A 24,030-nucleotide genomic window follows, 5' to 3' on the forward strand; every position below is an offset into this window, starting at 1 on the left:
GAAATATGGATGTTCAAGCTGGAAAGGGGGTAGCTTGGGAATGAATGCAAATGATAGCACTCTTTAAGTATTTGAAGGGCTGGCTATCTGATGGAGGAGAGATTAGAACTTGTTCTGCTTGGGCAGAGGGGGATAAGTAGAAGTGAGGGATGGAAGTAATAAATAAGCAAGATTGGGCTTGATGTCAGGAGAAACCTGTCAGTGATTAGGGCTCTCTAAAAGCAGAATGGTCTGCCTCAGGATTTAGCATGCTACTCTTTATTGGAGGTCTTCCAATGAAGTCTAGATGATCACTTATTGGGCTAGTTGTGGTGTAATGGTAATTTAAATGGGAAGATGTTTCTCAATCATTAATAGGCCATGTGACCTGCTTAAGTTACATGGAAGCCTGAGTCACATAAGTCAAGTGACATGGAACAGGAAGAGGTGAAGTAGGAAGAGGCAGAGCTACAGCAGAGCTGAGAGGAAGTTAGAGAACAATCAGAGCTAGCTAAGGCAGCAACTACCATGAGTGAGAGGTTGCTTGTGATTTGTTTTATGGAACTGGTTTGTGGGAAGCCTAGCAGGGGGAAGGCTTGGAAATGGTGTTGTTCTCCACATTGTTATTATGTATAGATTTTTGTTAGTATGATGGATTTGGCTCTCTGGTGTCTGAGTAAGTGTTTTGGTTCTGTCTTCCAGGTAAAGAGTCCTGTTGTATTTTGCTATTCAGAACTGTGATGGCATATTCATGGCTGCCGTAGCTGCTGTGAATATCACGTGGGCACAACATGTAGTAGGAGTTTCCTTTTCAGGTGCAGGTCGCTGAGATTCTGTGATTTTTTGCTGACTTGCCATCAGATGACACATACCATACTACTGTCGCCAAGAGCTTCCCATGCTCTTCACAATCAGGCAGGATTGTTTTCTGTTTCATTTTCTTATCTCACAATTACTGTGCTGATGGATATTTGAACCCTTCAAATTTTTGCTAAAATACTAAAGCAATAAACTATTATTATTCACTGGGGTTTTTTACTCTGGAGGAGAAATGACCTAGTGTGGTGAGTGTGGTAGATAATAAATGTCTTCAAGTATTTGAAGGTTGCCTTGTGGGAAGAGTCATTAGATTTATTCCTCTTAGTTCCAGAAGGTAGAACTAGAAGCATTGGGTAGAAAATACAGAAAGGCACATCAGTTCAGAATAGGGAAAGATTTCCAAGAATTAGGTAAAATGGTCTGCTTTCAAATCAAAGAAGATCTTCAAGATGAGACTGAATAATTTGCTTCAGATATCTGTTGAACTAGTGCTTAGTATGATTCCTGGTACACTGTAGGCACTTAATGCTTATGGACTGACTGACTAGAAGATCATAGTTCACTGGGAAAGAGCACTGGCTTTGGAATCAGAAGACCTGAGTTCAAGTCTTCCCTCTCTCACTTACTACCCATGTGATCTCATGCAAGTCACTAAACCTCTCCTGGCCTAGTTTTCTCATCTGTAAAATGAAAGAGTTAGATTACGGCCACTGAGATCCCATCTAACTCAAAACATATGCGTCTATGATCTTGTTACTTTGGAATCATTAAAAGATACAGAGCTGGTAGGGCCCCTGGAGGTCATTGAGTCCAATCCCCTCATTTAGCAGATGAGGAAACCAAGGTTTTCTCATCCAAGGTCAGAGAGTTAGTAAGTGCCAGATCTGGGATTCAAAACCAGATCTTCTGACTCTAAATCCTGCATTCTTTCCACCGTACCATTCCAGTCCTAAAATTCTGTGACTTGTTGCTGTGCCAGAGAAGGTTGGAATCCAAATTGCTTCAGCCTTACTGTTTGGCTTTCCAACTGTTCTCAATTGGTTTTATAAACAACACACTGAATAAATCAGAAGGAGCTTTTTCAACCCAATGAGATGGTTTACGACAATTACATCTGAGCAGCCTTGAGCCCTAGAGAAAGGAAGGTTCCAAGCACCCCCTTCCCTTCCCTTTGCCTCAAGACCAGTTGCAAGGTATAAGCAGATAGGCCTCCTTTTAAGCCATGACCATATTAATTCTCACAAAGTTAAGTTCCAAGGCAAATTTGCTAAGATTACAAATCAAATTGTTCCAGTTGTCAAACCCCCATCTGCCCTCTGGGAACTGAAAAAATCCAGCTGATGTCTGTCTCTAGCTGTCATCCTTGGTAATAGAGATTCTGGAATTACATTTTATCTGGTGATTTGGTTGGTGATGCCAGAGACCTAATATACTTTGTGCAGGACAGCTGTGCTCGTTTGCAAATAAAACACTAACTTGTCAGGAATCCTTTCCCCAGCAGAAATACTTCCACCTCCCTCTGAGGACCCCATTAATGACTAAGTCCTGGAATTCTCTGTTAAGAATAGATTGGGGTCCTGGGGCACTGATCTCGGAAGTAAACAATTTCAGCCTGGTCAGATTCCCCCAGATTATTATTATTTAGAGTTCATCTGCATCGGTTACCAGGGCCCCTTTGTCTTATTCTGGAAAGATGTTGACACTATCCTTTTTATAAACACCCGTTTCAGAATGTACACACATCTTTTCTGAGCCACCAGGAAGGAGAGCGGCTCAAAGCTCAAGATTTTTGCCCTAGTAAAAGGTGAGCCTTCCCTCTCTTCTCCCTTAAATCTCTTAGGCCACTCTATATAACTATATAGATGTATACATTTAATCAAAATTCTAACTTGAATTAGGCTTTTTTGGCCCAGACCTGTGATTTCAACAGTGGTTTCGTCAATCCACTTGTAATTAATAATCTCAGAGAGGTGTTAGTTGGAAGGGTAAGTAATTTGTTTAAGATCACACAACTAATATGAGTCCATGGCAGGTCTTAAAGCAGACTCCAAGGCCAGTTGTCTAGCTACTGAGGCTACTGCTTCTCATTACTATTAAATACATGGTATAACTTATTTGATCTGAGGATTATTAGGATCATAAGATTATTCACTTAGAGGTCATTTAGCCCAATGTCTGCTGGAGAAGGAAATGGCAAGCAGTTTGCTTCAATACGTTTGCCAAGAAAACTCCGGATAGGACCCACCAAGAGTCAGACACAACCAAACAACCAAAAAGCCCAACATCTTCATTTTAAGCCCAGAGAAGTTTCTACCACTCTCCTCTATTAGATCATAAACTCCTTCAGAACAAGGATTGTATTTCCCATCCCCCTCCCAACCCAAACTCTCCCATTTGTAAATACCAAGGAGGCATTTAATAAGGCATAATTGAGTTGAACTAGGAAGTTCTTTAAACATGAATCACTATTAGCTACTTACTAAGGGATCATTAGCGAACCAATCTATTGATTTGTAGGTGAAATCATCTGTAAAGCCCTCTCCTCAACAGAATCAAAAGAGTTCCAGCTAGTCGTCAATATTCAATAGGACCGAACTCCAATATAACCAATGAATTTAGACAGGCAGTCATAGTACACCGTAAATGAGGCTTGCCTTGTACTAGTGACAGCATTCTTATATTAAATTCACAGAAAATCCCCAAACTCATTGGGCTAGGACTTTTATCCTCCATGCCCAGCAGAAGCTGCAAATGCATTGACAAAGTGATAAATTTAAGGGATTTTTTGTTTCCTTTTCACAGGCAGAACAGGGAAATGACAGGAAGGTAGGCAACAGGAGACAGAAAGGCCTCACTAATCCACAAACAGCATAATCTGTTACTGTATAATTAAAAGCAAATATCATCCTCAGGGTTCACAGTCTAAATAATGTAACGCCTGTACTCTACATATTACATTGTGTATATCTTAATGTATCTTTTGATATCTTCTGTTGTGACCCTTTGTAAAACAATTTGACAGAGATACTGGAATGGTTTGCCATTTCCTTCTCCAGCACATTTTACAGATGAGGAAACTGAGGCAAACAGGGTTAAATGATTTGCCCAGGGTCACACAGTAAGTATCTCGGGCCAGATTTAAATTCAGTAAGATAAGTCTTCCTGACTGCAGACCAGGCATTGTATCCACTGCAGTGCCACCTAGCCGCCCTTACTGTGTGTATCTTAGGGACTCTTAAAACACAAAGGTTACCTGGAAAATAAAAGCCATTTTCCTCTGATCTTGCAATAACCTTCTGGCCTTTGAGAGGATCGACTCTTTTGCTTTTGAATTTCCTTCCTTGGCTTTGTTGTGATTTCTGTAGAGTTAAAAAAATGTATAGACACGGAATGATTATGCAGAACTTGGTGAAGAAAGTAGTTAAAAAACAATGAGGAAGAGGACATGTGAGCTCTCTAGAGACTCAGAATGGAAGTGTTGCAGAATTATATAACAAATTATAAGACCACTAAATACTCTGTGTGCTCATGCCATTAGGTGCACACCCGCCACTCCCACACATGTATAAGGCACACATTTATCTCCCCACTCCCATTTCACCTTCCCCCCCCACTGAACCTGATTCCCTCACTTCACAAATGGCTAAACTGGGCTCCAGGGAAGAGAAGTGACCTCCCCAAGGTCAGAGAGGAAGTTAATATCGTAAGAGTTGGGATTTGAACCCACGTGCCCTAATTTAAGAATTGGGCTCTTTCCACTGGATCAGGCTGTCTCTCACATGAAAAAAACATCTAGTAAAATATAAGCTTCTTGAGAGGAGAGAAATCTGTCATTTTCTTCTTTGTATACTCAGTTCCCAGCAGAAGCCTGGAACAGAGTAGGTGTCTGATCATTTCTTGTTGAATACATTAGGTATTTGATATTTTCTTGAATTAATTATCTCATCTGAGTTTCTCTATAGCATAGCGGTCACTAGTTTCTTTGATCAGCGATTTCTTCCATGCAGAACGTTGAGAATTCTGAAAAAAGAATGGGCAATTGGGTGGCACAGTGGATAGAGCACGAAGGTCTGAGTCAGGAAGACTCTTCTTCCCCAGTTCAAATCTGTCCTCAAGACACTTATTAGCTGTGTGACCCTGGTCAAGTCACTTTACCCTGATGGTCTCAGTTTCCTCATCTGTAAAATGAGTGGGAGAAGGAAAAGGCAAACCACTCCAATATCTTTGCCAAGAAAAACTCAAACGGGGTCATGAAGAGTTGAACATGATTAGATAACAAACAACAAAGAAGGTTAATTCTATGTCTAAGCAGACCAAGAATACTGGTAACCCAAACCTGATTCTTCCCACCTCACAAATCCCACATTAAAGGCTGGAAAGAGTAAAGTTGAGTCAGCCCTGATGATCACCATCATAAAGAGGGGAAACACACTCCATTCTTGATTATCTATGGGTTTAAATCAGGCAATGATTGCATTATCCATGCTCCTCCACGCTCCCCTCCATTTTCTTCTTCCTCATCCCTGGCTTTGTGGCCAGCTCATTGCTCTTCTATAAAGGAAGGCAGGGTAGATGAAATTTAAATCAGTTAATTTCATGCCTTTGCCAGCAATCTGTGTCAGGGTTTCTGGAGGGAAGAGGATTGAATTAATAGTCCAAATCAGATTTGGGGATTGTCTGCAGATTTCAATAATTCTTGCTACTTTTGCTACCCATGACCACAGATAATTGAAAGCTGGCTGGACTCTCCTTGAAACTCATCAGCCCCCACTTGAGAATAACATTGGCTTTCCCATACATGTTAATGGAGGGTGGGAATTTTGAAGAAAGTCTCACAAAGTCTTCTAGGATTCAGGAAGATGGGGAAGCCTTCCAGGCTGCTTTCAAGGAGTCACAATAACAGGTAATATCTATATAGTACTTCAGGATTTACAAAACACTTTATAATAATATCTCATTTGATCCTCAAACAACCCTGAGGGAGGTGCCATTACTAAACCCATTTTGCAGATAAGGAAACTGAGACAAACAGATTTGCTAGTTAAGTGTCTAAAGTGTGACTGAACTTGTCTCCCTAGACTACAAATCCAACATTCTGTCAACCAAGCCATAGTGTTAAATTTTTTTGTTTGTTTTACCAAAAAATATGGGGAGCAAGGACCATAGACAGACAAATTCAATAAGGATTACCATGAGGCATACTCATACACATACAAACACATATGAACCAACATGATTTGCAAAGTATAAAATCAAATTAGCAAACAGAATTGTACCCAGTCAGATACAACTCTTTAGCCAAAGGAAAAGTAAGAGAAGAGCTGTTAGACTGTGATCTCCCTGAGGACAGAGACTATCTTTTTCACCTTCCTTTCTCTCATAGCCCCAGAATAAAATTGTTTCCAGTGAGTACTCAGTAAATGAACGTATGAATGAATACTAAGGGACCACATGCTAAGCAAGCAAAGCATTGTCTTCCCATCACTGTTCACTTGGCATGGTCTATCCCAGCCTGAAAATGATCCCAACCCTTCTGAATCCTGCAGGAAAGCCTGGACAGTTGCTACAGAGGCACCACCTCAAGATAACATCCTTCTGGGAAAATTAGCCACAAAGAAGCAAAAACAAAAGCCACCCTCTTCTGCCAGTCTTTGGAAAAGCACCGTCACAGAGGGAGAAGAGACAAAAGACCTTTTGTTACATCCGCTTTCTTTGTGGAAGGGATCCACTTGAAATGAGCAAAGCTTTGCCTCAGTTTCCTATAGTAGCATAATACATGACCACTCAAAGTGTGGTAGAAATAGGCTAGACTCATGAAGATGCCATCCTCAGCCCTGTCCTCTTCCTGACTCCCCAAGGTGTCTTGGAAGGAATGGATGTTGAATGAAATTAAAAAGCCTTTATTAAATACTTACTAAATTAAGAGAAAAATAGGTATTCATTCTCTGGCCTATAGTTAGGTGTTATAGTTATATATATATATATATATATATATATATATATATATATATATATATATATATATATATATATATATGTGTGTGTGTGTGTGTGTGTGTGTGTGTGTATCTATAGATAGATAGATATGCATATATATACATGTATGTAGGTATATATACAAATACATGTGTGTATGCATGTATGTAGGTATGCATACACATATATATGTGTGTGTGTGTATCTATAGATAGATAGATATGCATATATACACATGTATGTAGGTATATATACAAATACATGTGTGTATGCATGTATGTAGGTATGCATACACATGTACAGTTCAGCCTTTTTTTGTTTTTCAGTTCAGGTTTCTTTTTTCATTGTCCAGCTCTTTGTGACTCCATTTGGGATTTTCATGGCAAAGATACTGGAGTGATTTGCCATTTCCTTTTTTAGCTGATTTTACAGATGAGGAAACTAAGGCAAACAGGCTTAAGTGACTTGCCCAGAGTCACACAGCTAATGAAACTAGTGTCTGAGGCTGGATTTGAACTCAGGAAGATGAGAGAGTCTTCCTGAGGCCAACCTTGAAATTCTATTCACTGTACCACCTAGCTGCCCATATGCATACACACATATGTGTGCATGCATATATGTGTTACATGTATGTATCTATAGATGTATATAGATGTGAACATGTGTATATATACATGCATGTATATCTAATATTTATATGTGTATGGATGTAAATAAATGTGTTTATGTATATCATTTTTATATTATACATTAGTATATTATTATATATTAGTATAATACAATCATATTAATATGATAATAATATATATTAGTATACATATTAGATCTATTTTAAAATCAAATGATAAGCCAAATGGATTATCTTCTTGAAACGGTTGCAATGCAGAAACAGAGACTTGTTTTGGGCTCCCTCCTAAATGAATTGGTTTTTCACTTTTTTTCCCTACAAAGATCATTAATTCTGCCACCTCTTGAATTTCTCAAATAAATCAGGGAATAAGAGGCACTCCTGACAATTGGAGACTGGGCAACCTAGCTACTTCCCAGCAAAGCAGATAAAGGCACTGTCTCTTACAAAGTGACATCTTCAGGAAAGGGTTTGTTTTATAGGTATAGCCTAAAGTTATTTATTTGTGGCCCTGAGGCTGCATTTTAAAATATTGCTTCAGTGGAGAAAGGGATTAAAAGTACCTCTTGTACAGTCTCACTTACAGCCACACATACTTAAGAAAGTTTCTTTAAGTTATGAGACAATTGACTATGGAAATGAAAATAACTTCAGGGAGTCTGAATATCATTTTTTCCGCAATCATTATTCTTGTTAAATTCAGTTTGGGCTCTGAAATTATCTGGGCTTCTTTCTCTGGTGAAGTGATGCCACTTAGAAAAAGACAAAAACAGTAGCATTGGTTTATTATCGAGATATCAGGGATTCTGTACAGGGTTGGTAAAGGTAACAAGGAGGTGCTTTATTTCCTTAGAAATTCAAACACAAAATGGGGGCCAAAGAAGTAAAAATGGGATGAAATGTTTCTTCATCTGTAAAATGGGGATAAAATGGGCATCTTCCTTAAAAGGTTGTTAGGAGGATCAAATGAGAGAAGGAAGGAGGGAGGGAAAGAAGGCAGGCAAGACATATGTATTAAGTGCCTACTATGTACCAGGTACTATGCTACAAGCTTAACAATTATGGTCTTATTTGATTCCCATAACCCAAGAGGTAGGTGCTATTATTATCCCCATTTTACAGTTGAATAAACTGAGGCAAATGGGTTAAGTGACTTACCCAGGGTCACACAGCTAATAAGTGTCTGAGGCTGGATTTGAACTCAGGTCATCTTGACTCCAAGCCTAGCACTCTCCCCACTGTACTGCCTAACTACCTTGTAACATATGTAAAGTGCTTTGTTCTAAATATATAAATGCTGACTTATTATTATTCTAACCATTATTACTATTATTATTCACTATTATTATTAGAAGCCGTGTTCTGAAGGATTATTGTTTCTTGTAAAGGCTTCATACCAGAATATATTTAGAGCAGCTGGGTGGTGCAATGCCGCTTTTGGAGACAGGAAGACTCATCTTCCTGAGTTCAAATCCAGCCTCAGACAATTCCTAGCTGTATGACCCTGGGTAAGTCACTTCACCCTGTTTGCCTCAGTTTCCTCATCTGTAAGATTAGCTGGAGAAGGAAGTGGTAAACCACTCCAGTATCTTTGTCAAGATACAAATGGGGTCACAAAGAGTCAGACACAGCTGAAAAATGACTGAACAAGAAGTCTCCTCTGGGTAGACAAGCAGGCTATATGGTACGATATACTAGCCAGAGAGTTAGCTGAACTCATGTTGGAGAGACCTGGCTTCTATGACTAGCTATGTGACTCTGAGCAAGCCACTGTAAGTTTAGAATGAATAAGTGAATGAATTCATTAAAGAAAAAAAAAATTAACTAAGCCTTTACTGAGTCCAAAGAACTGTGCCACTCCCAGAACATGCAAATAGAGAAAACGGTCCCAACTCTCAAGGAATTTATGTTCTAATGAGGGGAGATCACAAGTATAGGAGGTTTCAGCTGGAAGTCAGTTGGAAAGGTACCATGGTTAGTGGCAAGGCAGACAGAAGGCAATGCATTTTCTTTGGTGTCATTTCCATTAATCAAACCACCTCACCTTCTGATGTTAAACAATTTAGTACTTAGTGCCAAGGACTTTTTTGGGCAAGTGCTTTCTTTTCTAGGTCTTCAGTAGCTGTAGCTTTAGGGGCAACCTAACCATGAATGAGTGGATAGATGGTAAACTGCTATTCCAAGGGCTTGAATTCCCAGACAGTACCCTCAACTTACCCTCCTCCTGGATGGGCTGTTGGGGTAGTTGGCGATAGGGACAGACGGTCTCTTCTCTAAACAGCATGCTCCCACAGATAATGACCTCTGTGGATGACCTGAAAAATATGCTGGTTTAGAGACTGATACGAATAGTGAGGATTTGGGGCGTGCTTTCCCTTTCTTGGCAGTTGGGTGGCAGTTTGTGGGAGGGATGGCAGGCCTCTTCTCCATAGCACATGACTCTCTAGATGAAGATGAGGTCTTGGATGAAAGCAGAGATACTGCTGGCTTAAAGAGTAGCATTATTCCAGCAGCTCTTGGGCTTTCCTTCTTATCCAAGACAGCAGGTTGGCAGTTAACATGGATGTCAGGGCTCATCTCCATGGGTGACACTTCCCTGGAGGACAGTTGTGGACCCTGTACTGGAACTTGAGACTCTGCTCTTCTCTGAAACTCTTGTCTTTCTGTGGCAGTTGGTTGGCAGCTGGCACTGATGGCAGGTGCCATATCCTGAGAGGGTGTTTCCCTCGATGGTGGCTGTGAGGTCTGATTAGAAACCAGAGCAGGTGGTGTGGGGTGTTCCGCTGTTTCTAGGACTGTTGGGTTTTCCTGCCCTTCCATAGAAGCCAGTGGATAATCGATGCTGGCAGTGGTGTTGCTATTGGCAGGTATGATGAGTCCCTTCTCCTCAGAGGGAGTTATCCTGTATGTTAACTGTGGAATCTCAATGAGAAACAGAGTCGGTGTTCTAGAGGAAGCTTCTGTTCCTAGGTTCACCAGTTCTTCCATGGCAGTTGGTTGGCAGTTAGTATGGATGATAGGGAGTATGGGAGCCCCTTCTCCACAAAGATTGCTCCCCTAGATGAGAGTGGTGAAGTCTAGACTGGAAGCAGGGCCAGTGGCTTGCAGGGGGACTGCTTTCCCCAACACTGTTGGGATTAACTGTCTATCCATAGCAGTTGGAATGGAATATCAAGTTAAAAATCCTTACTGGGACTTCCTTATACTATGAAATCACAGGTCCAGTTTAAAAAAAAAATCCCCTTCTCCTTGTCTCTCAATTTCACAAACAGTTAAAATTCTATTAGAATAACCTATTGCCTACTTCTAAGACTTACAAGCACTTTTCTCCCATCCCACAATAATAGTATAAGTAGCGATTCTTTTTATCATCATCATCATCATCACCTCCATTTTATAGATGAAGAAACAAGCACAGTGACTTGCCCAAGGTCACACCATGTGTTAGCTTTAGAAACAGGATTTTAATTCAAGTCTCTCCTAGTAAAGGCTAGGAATTCTGTCCACCACATCATCTTGCATGGTCTAAATTCACAGGTTCTCAAAGTGAGTGATACTGCTCCCTGAGGGGCGGGGGGCAGGGGTGGGGAACTGGAAAGATCCAGGAGGCTGGTACTAGACTCAGGTGTGTTTGGGGGTGGTGGTGAATAAAAATAAGGGGGGTAGTGGAAACATAAAGAAGAGAAGAAAATTTTGAAAAACAGGACATATTTTATCTGTTGTATAACAGAGTTAGTCAAAATAATTAAACTATTTTCCAAATAAACACACAAAATGCAAGTTATAACCCATCAGTGGTCAAGTCTGCCAACAAGCTTTAACAAGCAAGTGTTGGCAGGTGAGTGTGCCACGTCTTGTTGGGAAGTCCAGCATGCATTGGCAGGAATATGTGCGTGTAATGACTTCTTTGTAATACATACATGAGGCTCACAATGCAATACTGCATCATCAAAATTTCAATACAGAAAAACCCCACAAATTAACAATAAATTATTAAATTTAAGATGCATCATTTCAAAATATATACATATATTTTATATATATTTGAAGTGATGCAAATTTCAAAAAAACTGTTAAAAGGTTAAAGAAAGTAGATTTCCAGGAGGGTGCTAAGTAATTTTTTTTAAAGGGGATGGGTGATAGGCCAAATAAATTTGGGAAGCCCCGGTCTACATAATGCTAGTCAGGGGCCAAAGATAATAATGCCCCGTCACAATTTTGTGTTATAGTGAAAGAAACATGCTATATGTCACTGTAATTTTTGAAATATTTGTAAGGTACTTAGCGCAGAGTCTGGCACATAGTAGGTGCTACATAAATGTTGATACCTTTCCCCCTTCACCCGTAATTTGACCTTGAAGATAGCGTTCTGTGAAAGTTTTCATTTCAAAGTTTACTGTATTCATCCCTCAGTGGAAAACTTTACTCATTTCTTGAGTCATTGCTAAAATTCACAAAGTGAAATTAAAGCTGTTTAGGACCTTTACCAGAGGTGTGCTGGAAGCAGCTTGAACTGACTCCCAGAGACGTTGCTAAATTTTCAGGGTGAACATTTACACCTAGGGTATTGGCAAATCTACAAATCAGGACTTGATTTACTCTTTGGTTGATGGTCTGGACTTAAGTAAATAATGAAGAAAATGTTAATAATGCAAATTAAACTGAAAAGTGTGTTGTAAGTGCAATTTTCCCCTCTGGAGAGCTAGCTAGTAAACATTTAGCAGTGTATCTCTGCCTATGGCTGACCTTTAGTAAGCTTTAGATCACACATCTAGGAAGGGTCCAAGACCAAATTTGGACTCAGGTCTTCCTGGCACATGTACTTGAGTACTTGTAGTCATAGCACTGGACTTGAAGAAGATACAAGTTCAAATTTCAGCTATGTGACTCTGAGCAAGTCACTTAACATCTCTCAGCCTCAGTTTCCTCATCTATAAAATGAGAACACTATTAGAACCCACTGTACAAGGTTGTTATGAGGATCAAATGAGATAATGTATGTAAAACCCTTCATAATGACTCTAGCTACTTCCCCACTTAGTTGCCTTTGGAATCAGGAAAGCCTAAGTTCAAAGAACCTCTCTGTTCTTAATCCACTGAAGAAGGAAATGGCAAACAACTCTAGGATCTTTGCCAAGAAAACCTCATGGATGGTATGAGCCAAGGGCAGTCAGGTGGCATAGTCGATAGAGCACTGAGCTTGGAATCAAGAAGACTCTTCTTCCTGAGTTCAAATCCAGCCTCAGACATTAGCTGGGTCACTGTGGGCAAGTCACTCAACCCTGTTTGCCTCAATTTCCTCATCTGTAAAAATAGTTGGAGAAATTACAAACCACTGCAGTATCTTTACCAAGAAAACTCCAATGGAGGCACAAAGAATCAGACTTAATTGAAATGTCTCCACAACAACAACATTGAAATCATGTAGATAGTTCATATTAATGTTCTGTTGGATATTACCCTTAGGGGGGATGTCACATTTTGGTTTTTCCCAATTACATGTAAAACAATTTGTAACATTAATTTTTTTTTTTAATTTTTGAGTTCTGAATTCTGTCCTTCCCTCCCCAATCCCTGAAACATCAAGCAATTTGATGTAGATTATACATGTGCAGCCATGCAAAACTTATTTCCATATTAGTTATGCTGGATATTAACCTTTTAATAAAACATGTCCAAAATATTCAGTTAATCTCTTCTCCCTCCCCATGAAAAACAAACCAAACCAAACCAAACACAAAGCGAACAAGGACTTGAAAAGTAAAAACAAGCCTTGGGTAAAATGAGATACAATTAAAGCTCCATGCCATGGTTTTAAGAGTTTGCCTTTGGTTAAATATAATAACAGCTAACATTTCTGTAGCATTTTAAGGTTTGCAAAGTGCTTTACATGATATTGTCTCTGATCTTAACAACCCCATGAGGTAGGTGCAATTCTGGTTTAAATTGCTTACAAAGCCATTAAGGCAAGGAGAAGGAGGAGAATGGGAGTAGGAAACTGAGAGGCACAGATGATTGTATTAAATGCCAAAATATAACTCTGGGCTCTGGCAAACAAGAAGATCTGGAGACCAGCGTCACTCATGAATGAAGTCAGATGGGCAAAAATATTGGTTGCATGGCTAGCCACACGATTTTCATTGAGGTAACTTGCTCTGCAAAATCCAATTTGCTTCCCTCTCCAATTCAATTTCCAGGAGTACAGCAAAGCTCTAAATTGTACCATTTACCTTTCACTTCATTATTTAATTCTTAGGTTATATCCTGGGGCTTACCGTGGGAAGGATATTGACAGGAAGAAGAAAATAACCACATGTACACAAATCACTCTGATGAGTACTGAGTGTTTGATCATTTTCCCATTTAAAAAAGCGATGTGTGTTTCCCACTTGGGAAAATCACAAGTATCCTTATGATAGTTCTACAACATAATTCACACTGACAGTGTGTGTGTGTGAGAAGTAGGACTGGAAGCGAGCTGTTGCTGACTCCAGGCAGGCTCTCATATAAATGTAAATATATATATGTAAGTCTATAAAAATATGTATACATATATACACATGTATGTATATAGTTATGGGTATGTGTGCATAGGTACATGTATGTGTGTGTATGTATATGTAAATACATATATATGTGTGTGTATACACACACAAACATATATCCACTTCCTCTCTTTAACCTTAATTAATTTAAGAGTTCAGTGACCTCTAAATTAGAATAGTTCACACTGATACAAGGGAAACTAGGTGGCACAGTAGATAGGGCTCTGGGCTTAGAATCTTTGTGAGTTCAAATCCATCCTCAGAATCTTTGTGAGTTCAAATCCATCCTCAGAATCTTTGTGAGTTCAAATCCATCCTTAGATACTTGTACGAGCTGTGTAACCCTAGGGGAACCACCTAACTTTTGTCTACCTAAGCTTCTTTAACTGTAAAATGAAGATAACAGTAGCCATCTACCTCCTAAGGTTATTGTAAGAATCAGACAAGATGATATTTGTGAAGTACTTTGGGAACCTTAAAATGCTACATAAATGAAAGCTAATATTATTATTATTATTTAACCAAAGACAAACCTGTAAGCCAAAGGCAAGAGACTCTTATTATGTGTCTCATTTCAAGCACCAGCCAAACCATTTGTAAAAGATATATTTAGGGGTGCCAAGAGACTCTCAGGCCCGCCTGTTTGAGTCATCCACTAGAGGGTCCAGTGGTGTCTAAGGTGCTAAGAACAATGCCCATGCTGAAAAGGAAGCTAGAAGTACTAGATCCTGGCTTGACTGGAAAGCTAATGCTGTTACAGAGACCTTCAGCCTGATGATTGTTCCTTGAATTTTCAATAGCTGTTGAGTACTTAGCTGTGCTTTAAAAATGGAAGGGTTTTAAGTCAATTGGTTTGGCGGAGCACCATTTTTCTTCTCCAAAACCATTAAATGCTTTGGCGTAGGAGGCAGATAGGCCCCCAAATCTCCTATACAATTTTATTTTACTTACAGACATTATTTGTGAGCAGGTCACCTTTTCTTGGATGTCTGCTAGTTAGATGTATCTGTACTACTTTCACGCCAAAAGCCTTAAGTAAGAATTCAAGAAGGTGATGGGAACACTGTAGGCTGAAGGTTGCCAGCCTTCCTTCAGTTGCAGGAAGACTCAAGGCCCATGGCTGTATGTGACTTTTAACCCTCCACTTGGAAAGCTTTGCCACCGAAGATTAGCAATTACTGGCTTTGGTGCCTAGCTGATTAAGTTCCCAAAGCAGGCGAGCTTGGGATAAGTGATTGTGCCTCGTTAATCACACCACTCTCCTCTCTGATTGGCCCCCTCGGGATGAGCAGGAGAAATTATACCGATGAACCAGTGAAACATGAAAACATCTCCCCTGCTGCGGAACTGTAGTATTCCTGATGTCATGCATGAGAGTTAATCATTGAAAAAGTGAAAATACCAATTTAGCATTCCCAGATTGAAAATGTAATGAGCAAATCAGAGGGGTCTTTTGGAAAGCCTGCTGCTTCACCTTTTTATTAGCAGAAAAGGAAACTGATAAATATATATATATGTATATATATACATCTATGTAAATGTGTGTATATTATATAGGCGTATATATGTATGATGTGTGTGCATATAAGGAAATGACAAATAATGGGCAATAGATACTATATCTATTCTCTTAAAGGCCAGTCATTTCATTTTTAAGCTTAAGGAATCAATCAGTCTTTCAGGATCCAAAGATACGTTTTATTATCTTGACATTATATCCACCAGCTCAGATTTTCACTGTCACACGTTGCTCCAACAGATGGGAGCAAATTATAAAAAAAAAAGCCAAAACCCCAATCCTGCCCTTTCCCCAAATGTCACAAGAACAAGGCATTGTGAGGTGATGAATGGGGTCTGGCAGCTTACACAAGTCTCTAGACACTGACCAACTGATAAGCCTTAATCCATTAGGAAAAATCCTCATTTGCAAAAAGAGGTCAGGGTCCTTCTGTTGCCCTATTCCAAGAAGATGAAATAGATCTTAGCAAGCTCATCAGTCTTTGTGAAAAAATAAAAAGGAAGACCAAAAAAGGCAAATGTTAAATATTATTTTTAAAGTTATTATCAACTTTATGTTTCATAGCAAAAATTCACCATGAGGATTTATTCAAGTTTAGTTTGTGACTTGAATTAATTTCCTCTACATAAATGTTAACACATGCTAACAACATTTCAAGATTTGGGGAGAGGAGACATAAGATCTATGATTTCTTGTGTGTAGGGAACTCCAGTCGAACAACTCCCTCTATAAATGCAACTCAGCATCAGCTCTGAAACTTAAAGTCTGTGCGAGCTGATTAGAGCACCGAGAAATTAAGTGGCATGCCACTTACATCACACAGCCAGTCTGTGTCAGCAGTAGGTCTAAAAAGCAGGTCTTCTCTAAGGCAGGCCCTGCAGTATGCTGAGCCATGCTACCCCTCCAGCTAGGCAATGCAGTACACAGAGCAATGGTTCTGATTCTTCCTCAGAAACTTCTTGAGCAAGTCACTTAACCTCTGTTTGTTTCAGTTTCCTCATCTGTAGAATGGGGATAACGTCACCTGCCTCTCAGGGTTGTTGTAAGAATCAGATGACATATAAGTAAAGTGCTTCCCCAAACTGAAAGCACCATAGCTTAAAGCTAACTATTATTTCAAGATAGTCACTTCACAAACAGAATATGGTTCATATAACTATTAGTACAGCATTTGTGGTAAGTAGCAAGTAGGAATTACAATACATAAGAGTCTGAAGAAATCTTAGAAATCAACAAGGCTAACCCCATTTTGGGGCAGCCAGGTGGCATAATGGATAGAGCACATCTTCCTGAGTTCAAATTCAGCCTCAGACACCCACTAGCTATGTTACCCTGGACAAGTCACTTAACCCTCCTTGCCTCAGTTTCCTCATCTGTAAAATGAGTTGGAGAAGGAAATGGCAAACCACTCCACTATCTTTGACAGGAAAATCCCAAAATGGGGTCGATCATGAAGAGTTGGAAACGATTGAACAGCAAAAACTCCTTTTCACAGATGAGGAAAACAAGGTTCAGAGAGATGGATTAACTTGCCCAATCACATAGCTAGCAAATGGTGAAATCAAGACCAGAATCCATCTTCCCTGACTCCCAGTTCAGCGTCCATTCTCTAACATCCCACAAAGCACCTTATATAGACCAATGAAACTTCCTTCAAGTAGCTAGGTTTCCTGATTTCTTTTCCTTATTCCTTTTCAAAGTCACAAATTTAAATCATGAAAAACAGACAAAAGTAACTATTTCCTATTGCTCCCAACTTTTAAAACACTTACACTGAATATTTATCCTACCACTTACTCTAAAACCATTTACCTACATGGGAATTTTTTAAAGGCTTTTCCTTGAAAGAAAAGGAAAATAATAGAGAAGTTTTGCTGAGTGGAACACTTCATTAACAACTCATAAAAGTCTCAGTGACCAGATTCCTTGTAAGCTACAAGACAGTAAAATTGAATGTCCACGGACAGCTGCACATGAAGGCATCATGTTTCTTATCTGGGTTTGTCTGCAGCTGCTGCACTCACCTCAAAGTAGCTCTCTGTCTCTGTGGTCTCTCTATAGCTCTGGGCAATTGCCCAACTGTCTGTGTGGATTTTACACCATCTTTTTTTCTCACCCACAGAAGAATGATTCTCCCTTCCTACTCCCTCCTCTCTCCCCCCAAACAATACTTTCCATTTGTATGGCGGGGCAGAGAGGGACACACAGATGTTTGCAGGTTCTGAAATCCTCTGCTATGAAACCAATTCAGAAAATATTTTGAAAGAAAATGTTAAGCACCTCTTTGGGTTTCATCAGAATATTAACTAGATGTAGAAGGTGGTCTGTGAGGAAATTTCCTCCTTCTAGACCTGAAGATAAAACATTGAGAAACAGCATTCAGAGCCCCCACACACATACGTCATACCCTCTTGCCTGTCCCCACACAATAGCACGAAACTAAAAGTAGTAACTCATGAGCAGCAAATGAAGCACCTAACTCCAGAGAAAGTTAACCATGATAATTTTTAATTAGAATTTTTAATTTATGTTTTTAATTTTTTTCCTAGTGCAACATTAAGGAAAGCCTTTGAAAATAATTTAGAATTCTGTAGGATATTGTAAAGATCTGTCCCCAAGACCACTTCAGGCAGAATTAATTAGGAATGATCTGCTGAAGTCAAGTCTGGATGGGACTTTGATGAATTGAGTCTCAGATTCAGCATCTAGGGCAAAACTAAGTCTGAAAGTGAAGAAAAGTAAGTGGAGGGATGTAGTCAGAAAGATCTGAGTTCGAATCCTATCTCGGACACTTACTAGCTATGTGATTCTGGGCAAGGCATTTAACAATTCATTAACTTAGTTTCGTTGGTTGTAAAATGAGGATAATAAAGCAGTTACCTTTTAGGTTTATTTGGGTAAGATGAAATAATGTTTGCAAATCTTAAAATTCTCCATGAATGTGAATGGTTATTATTTATAAATCAACACTGCAGTGTAAGGGTGTAGTGGGAAGGGGAGATTTTTCTTGGCAGACAAAGGGAAGGACATTTTAAGGGAGCAGTTGAAATTCCAATATACTTTTTTATTCCTGTCATTAAATCACTGTGGCACCTTAAAAAAAAAAAAAAGAAATGCCTTACCTACTATGTTATGCACCTTTTTGGGGAACTCAGGAGAAGGATTTCTGGGAAACCAAAAGGTTTTGGGGGGCTTAAAAAATCTCAAAGATGTTGCAAAAGAGATTTTCCCCAATGTCAAGGTCATCTGCTCAGAAGGAACAGATGAAAATTCTGCTAACAATGGATAGCTTTAATATGCCTTGGAAGAGTAATCATAACTGTCCAACCACAGCCCTGAATCAGGGCTGTAAGAAAAGGCAACCAAACCCCAAAAGACTGATGACTATGAACCTCCATGAAAACCAAGTGATATTATAAAAACAAAGGTATAATGATCTAAATATACTTGGGAATTGATAATGAGCAAAGACAATTTGACTAATTTTTTCACATTAGAGAATGTCAGTGCTACAACTTTACTTTCTAGGCATTGCAAGTGTAGGGAGTCTCTTCCCCAGACCAGACCTAGCCTCATTTTTGTTAAAGCAGAGATCATATCTCATGCTCTCATACAAACAAGGGGAAATGGCTCTGAAGGCATGGAAGGAGGAGGGCTATAAAGGAAAGTTTTGACTCTAGGCAAGCATCACCTCAGATAACTGGTCCTCTCGACCACTTTCCTTCTTGGTCGATTCTTGGATTTCCTTAGTCTGCTGGATGTAGGTATTCCCAACCTGGATCTCATTTTCCAATAATAACACATCTTCCAAAGAAATGGGCCAGTTTGCCTCTTGTAAGGCCTCTCGTATTGCCTCTTTATTTTCCAGGTATTGAACTGGCTCCTGTATTTTCAGCCTAAGTGGAAAAAAAATAACCTAAGAAACACACAGAGATAATCTACTGTCTAGCAACATAGGCCCCTAATAAATGATTAATTGGATGCATCTTAGTAAGCTTCTCCATAAAAATCCTCTACTGAAGTACTTAACACACGCTAGCTGGCAGTTACAATCACTCCTCAATTTTCATTTATCTACTCAGGACTCTTTATAGAAGGAATGTTGATAAACTAATTGTCCTCCCCAACAAAGCTAGAACACATATTCAGCCCATGTCCTTCTCTGGAAGCTCAAAATTAAAAAATATAGAGCAAGGGGCTCTGGGAACCTTCATACCCTCAAGCCCCCGGGTGACAAGGAGAGAAATTCAGTAGGTGCATTTCAAAAAAGACAGAGGCTCTTTTCTGATTTATTCCAAGCAGTCGTTCTCTTTCCTCTGGCAGCCCATGTGTGCCATCTGTTCTTTGCATTTCTATGTTAGGGTCAGCAAAGAGTAGAAACTAAACTTTCCAAGAGAAAACTGTTAGTTTATGGGGCTGCTTGTCTAGCTGGTGTATCGAATGGTGAAAGAACTATTCCCCCTTCCCTCCCAATTTCCAGCTTCTCTTTGTGTAGTGTCTTCCCCCATTAGAGTATAAGGTCCTGAAGGACAGCAACTGTCATATTTGTATTTGTATCTTACCTGTCTTTAGTATAGTACCTGGCACATCATAAATGCTTAATAAATGTGTTCTCTCTCTCTCCCCAGTTTTTTTTTAATCATTTCAGAAAGTCAGAAGTTAGGGTGTGCTGTATGTACAGGTGAATACATTGTAGAAGAAATAAGAGGGGGAAAAGGAAGAATGGCGAGAAGAAGGAGGAAAGAAGAGAAAAAGAAAGGGGAGGTTGGAAGGAGAAAGGAAGGATGGAGGTGTTATTATCTCTACAGTGAGATATAAAACAAGCCTTTCATATTTTGAATTAACCCAAGCAACACTGTGGAAATTCAAGTACAGTTGTGAGGAATGGAGGGATATATTAAAATCTATATTCCAGAAAATTCTTATTCCAAATGTAAGATAGTTATATGACTCCTGACTGATTCAGAGTCATATCAGTGATCTCATTTTAACAGGCATCCTCCCAATCCTCCAATGCTCTATATCAGAATAAAGGTGTAAAACGCTACCTGAAAACCTGCTTTCTTTTGTAAAGAAGGCTGGAGGAGGATGGGGAGAGAACTTCCCTTATCAGTTGTGTTCTCCTCCATATCAGAAGACTCAGGAGGTGGAACACCTGTGTCTTATGTCAGTTTAGACTGAATTGTTTACATCCCCTTTGCCCAATGTAATTCCTCAGACCTGAATTTATATACCTTTCAAAAAGTAGAATTCAAAGTCTAATAATTCACAATCAACTCAGAACCCAATGGATTTTTAATGCACACACAAATTCAGGGTTAAATGTCATGCTTTATTTATTTATTGCTATTTATTGTTGGTTGAATAAGTAAAGCTAAGGGCCAGAATAATGCCACAGAATGCCTTTTGATCATAGCCTTAGAAAGTGATTAGATGATACAACAACTTACTTTTCTCTTTCTTCTGGAGAAAAAGCTTTCCAAATGAGCAGATTTAAGCGCCTGTTTTCAAAACAAAACCAGCAACAATTTATGCAGCTTTGTGTTGCATTTAGGGTATAAGATGATGATCATAGGGCTACATAGATAAGTTACCTACAAAGGCAAAATGGGCAGCAAGGTGGTAGAGAGGATAGAGCACTGGGCCTGGAGTCAGGAAGATTCCTCTTCCTGAATTCAAATCCAGCCTCAGACACTTACCAGCTGTGTGAACCTGAACAAGTCACTTCCCCTGTTTGCCTCAGTTTTCTCATCTGTAAAATGAGCCGGAGAAGGAAATGGCAAACCACTCCAGGACCACATCAAGAAAACGCCAGATGAGATCATCAAGAGTCCAACACAACAAAAATGAAGCTGTCAAACACACCCTTTTGGAGAGGGCTCAGGACTATGAGCACAGCGGTTGACTAGCATGTCCCCTCCATCACTGAAGTGTGAAATTACCCAGGATAAGAGTATCTTCCATCCAGGAGCAGGTTTGGTGCAGAGCTATGAATGGATCAGTAGAAATCTCTTTTGGTTTCTCGACAAAGTTGAGAGGAAGCCTCAGCACTAAATTCAATTATGTAAAACCTCAGTTGGTAAACTCTTCAAGAAGAGAGCTCCTGGTCACATCTGAATAGGAAAATGCCTGATGAGGCTCACGTCAACCCACTGAGGATCTGATTTCATCAGAGCTATAGAAGTCCTGGCTCTATGAGAGGACCTCAGTCTGAATGTCATCTCTGACATTTACTACTTATATGATCTTGAGCAAATTATTTACTTTCCCTGGGCCTTAATCTCCTTATGTTTTCAACAAATGGGTTGAACTAGATGGATATTTTTCCCTCTGTAGCTCTAAGATCTTATACTATTCTCTCTAAGGGCACGATACTTTTGTACAAAAGTACAAGTACAAGTACAAGATGATCTTTGGGAGCCACAAATTTCAGCGTTCTGGAGCCTGCTTTTGTCTCTTGCTACCTGTGTGACTTTCGTCCAATTATTTCTTCTTCCCAGGTTTCCTCATCTGCAAAATGAAGGGGCTGAACCAGATGATGTTGGAGGTCTCTGTTGGCTCTCAGTCTATGATCCTATGAAGCTGGTGATGAGTGTCTCTGAGCTTCCATAGATGGGTCTTCAGAAAACAGAGATATTGCCTGTCACTGGGCCCATATTCTAAGGCTTGCTTGTTAGGTAGAACACAACAAGGCTTACATTCTGCCAACAGAGCCTTCTCAGAGTAATAGAACCTCCATACCATGAGGAGGTTAATAGAGAAGGACTTCTATGAAGAATGAGGCTTGATAGGGTTTGGGGCTTTTTTTGCCCTAGCCTCCCTTGCTAGACTTGTCCTTCTACCTGATATGGAAGAACAAAAAAGGGGAAGTATGGTGGAGACAAAATTAAATCATTGAATCATAAAATGTTAGTGTTGACTGTATTTTAGAGATTTTCTAGCCCAATTTCTTTCTTTTATCTCTGGGGAAACTGAGACCTAGAGACAAGATGTTATCCAAGGTCTAGTTAGTAACAGAGCTGAAGGGAAAATCTAGGTCTCTTGACTTCCAGTCCAGAACATCCTTTCTCTGGGCCCACCATTTTAGAAAATGTCACATATTTAGGAGATATCAGGAGATATTAACCTTTACCCTGTTTGTCTCAGTTTCCTCATCTATAAAATGAGCTGGAGAAGGAAATGGAAAACCACTACAATATATTTGCCAAGAAAGCCCCAAAGGGGATTACAAAAAGTTGGATATGACTGAAAAATGATGAAAGAACAACTCCTCAAACAGGTCCACCATCAGTGTATGTATTAGAATTCATGTAAGACGTTAATCTACAGAAATCCCCTTAACTTTCATCTACTGTGAGAAATAAGAATGAACATCTTCAGAATATTAAAAAAAGAAAAGTATGCAGAAGACTTTTAACTTACTCTATTGTGCATCCTTAAACATGATCCTATTGGTCATTTGGAAATGTCTTCCCAAGATCACATTTTACTGACCTAAGTGTTTTCTTAGTTTTTTTCACAGCTGTAGTTCAAGGACATGTAAAACTGTGTGATGTAATGGGGAGAGAACTAACTGATTTTGTATCCACAGGAGGTAGATTCTGGTCCTGGTTCTTATTAACTATGAAGAGATAGGAGAATCAAAGGAACACCGGAGTAGAAGTCAAAAGATTTGGATTGGAGCGTAGGTCATCAGTCAGTTACTGTGTTTTTGGCGAAATGACTTCATCTCTTCGGGCTCCATTTTCTTCATCTGTAAACTGAGGAGATTCATTGGTTTTAGAGCCAGAAAGTTGGCCTCTGTCTGTCTCAGTTTTGTTTCAATTGTTCCTTCAGAAATTGTAAAGTGCTTTATTGATAGGGAAATTAAAAAAAAAAAAACACAAGACAGAAGAAGGGAGGCTTTTCCCCAATGATGGGACAGAGGTCATCGAGTATCCCTGAGGAAATATGGGGAGTGGGTATCACATAAGAACCACTCCTTTCCAGATGTAGCTCCCTCCCAGGAGGATGGAGAGGGGCAGAAGAGAGGGCTGCAGAAACTCAAACCCAGGGCCCCTGAATACAAATCAGACACTATTTTCACTATAGTTGTCACTCAGTTGTGTCCAACTCCCTGTGACCACATTTGTGTTTTTCTTGGCAAAAATGCCAGAGTAATTTGTCATTTCCTCTTCCAGCTCATTTTACAGATGAGAAAACTGAGGCAAACAGGGTTAGGTGACTGATCACACAGCTAGTAAGTGTCTGAGGCTGGATTTGAACTCACAAAGGTAAGCATTCCATCTACTCTGCCACCTAGCTGCCCTGTTTCTACTACACCATAGCCATAAGAGATGGCATCCAAGGCCACTTCCAGCTCTAACATTCTATGAGCTAACTGTGTAATCATAAAACGATGGAGCTGGACTGAGTGAACCATAAGGCATTCTCAAGTTTTACGGTTCTGCAATATTGCCATCGCCAGCTATTCTTGCTTCCAACTTCATAAAAGTGACATTTGAATGAGGACTTGCCACCACCAACATTAATGGTGTAACTTCCTCTACTCCTCAAACTTACTT

At 39.6% G+C, this 24,030-nt stretch overlaps 1 protein-coding gene across 1 annotated transcript in view; it reads right to left on the reverse strand.

Annotated features, from left to right (window-relative positions):
- Nucleotides 1–24,030, reverse strand: part of VWA3B (von Willebrand factor A domain containing 3B) — a 214,758-nt gene that overhangs the window by 24,855 nt on the left and 165,873 nt on the right. The window contains exons 23-25 of the mRNA XM_072614594.1: nucleotides 20,917–20,967; nucleotides 19,158–19,362; nucleotides 4,052–4,157 (exon numbers count right to left, since the gene is read on the reverse strand). Of these exons, the coding sequence (XP_072470695.1) occupies nucleotides 4,052–4,157; nucleotides 19,158–19,362; nucleotides 20,917–20,967 (362 nt within the window). The remainder of the gene's footprint in view (nucleotides 1–4,051; nucleotides 4,158–19,157; nucleotides 19,363–20,916; nucleotides 20,968–24,030) is intronic.

Source organism: Notamacropus eugenii, chromosome 5 (genome assembly GCF_028372415.1).
Source record: "Notamacropus eugenii isolate mMacEug1 chromosome 5, mMacEug1.pri_v2, whole genome shotgun sequence".
Lineage (NCBI taxonomy): Eukaryota > Metazoa > Chordata > Mammalia > Diprotodontia > Macropodidae > Notamacropus > Notamacropus eugenii.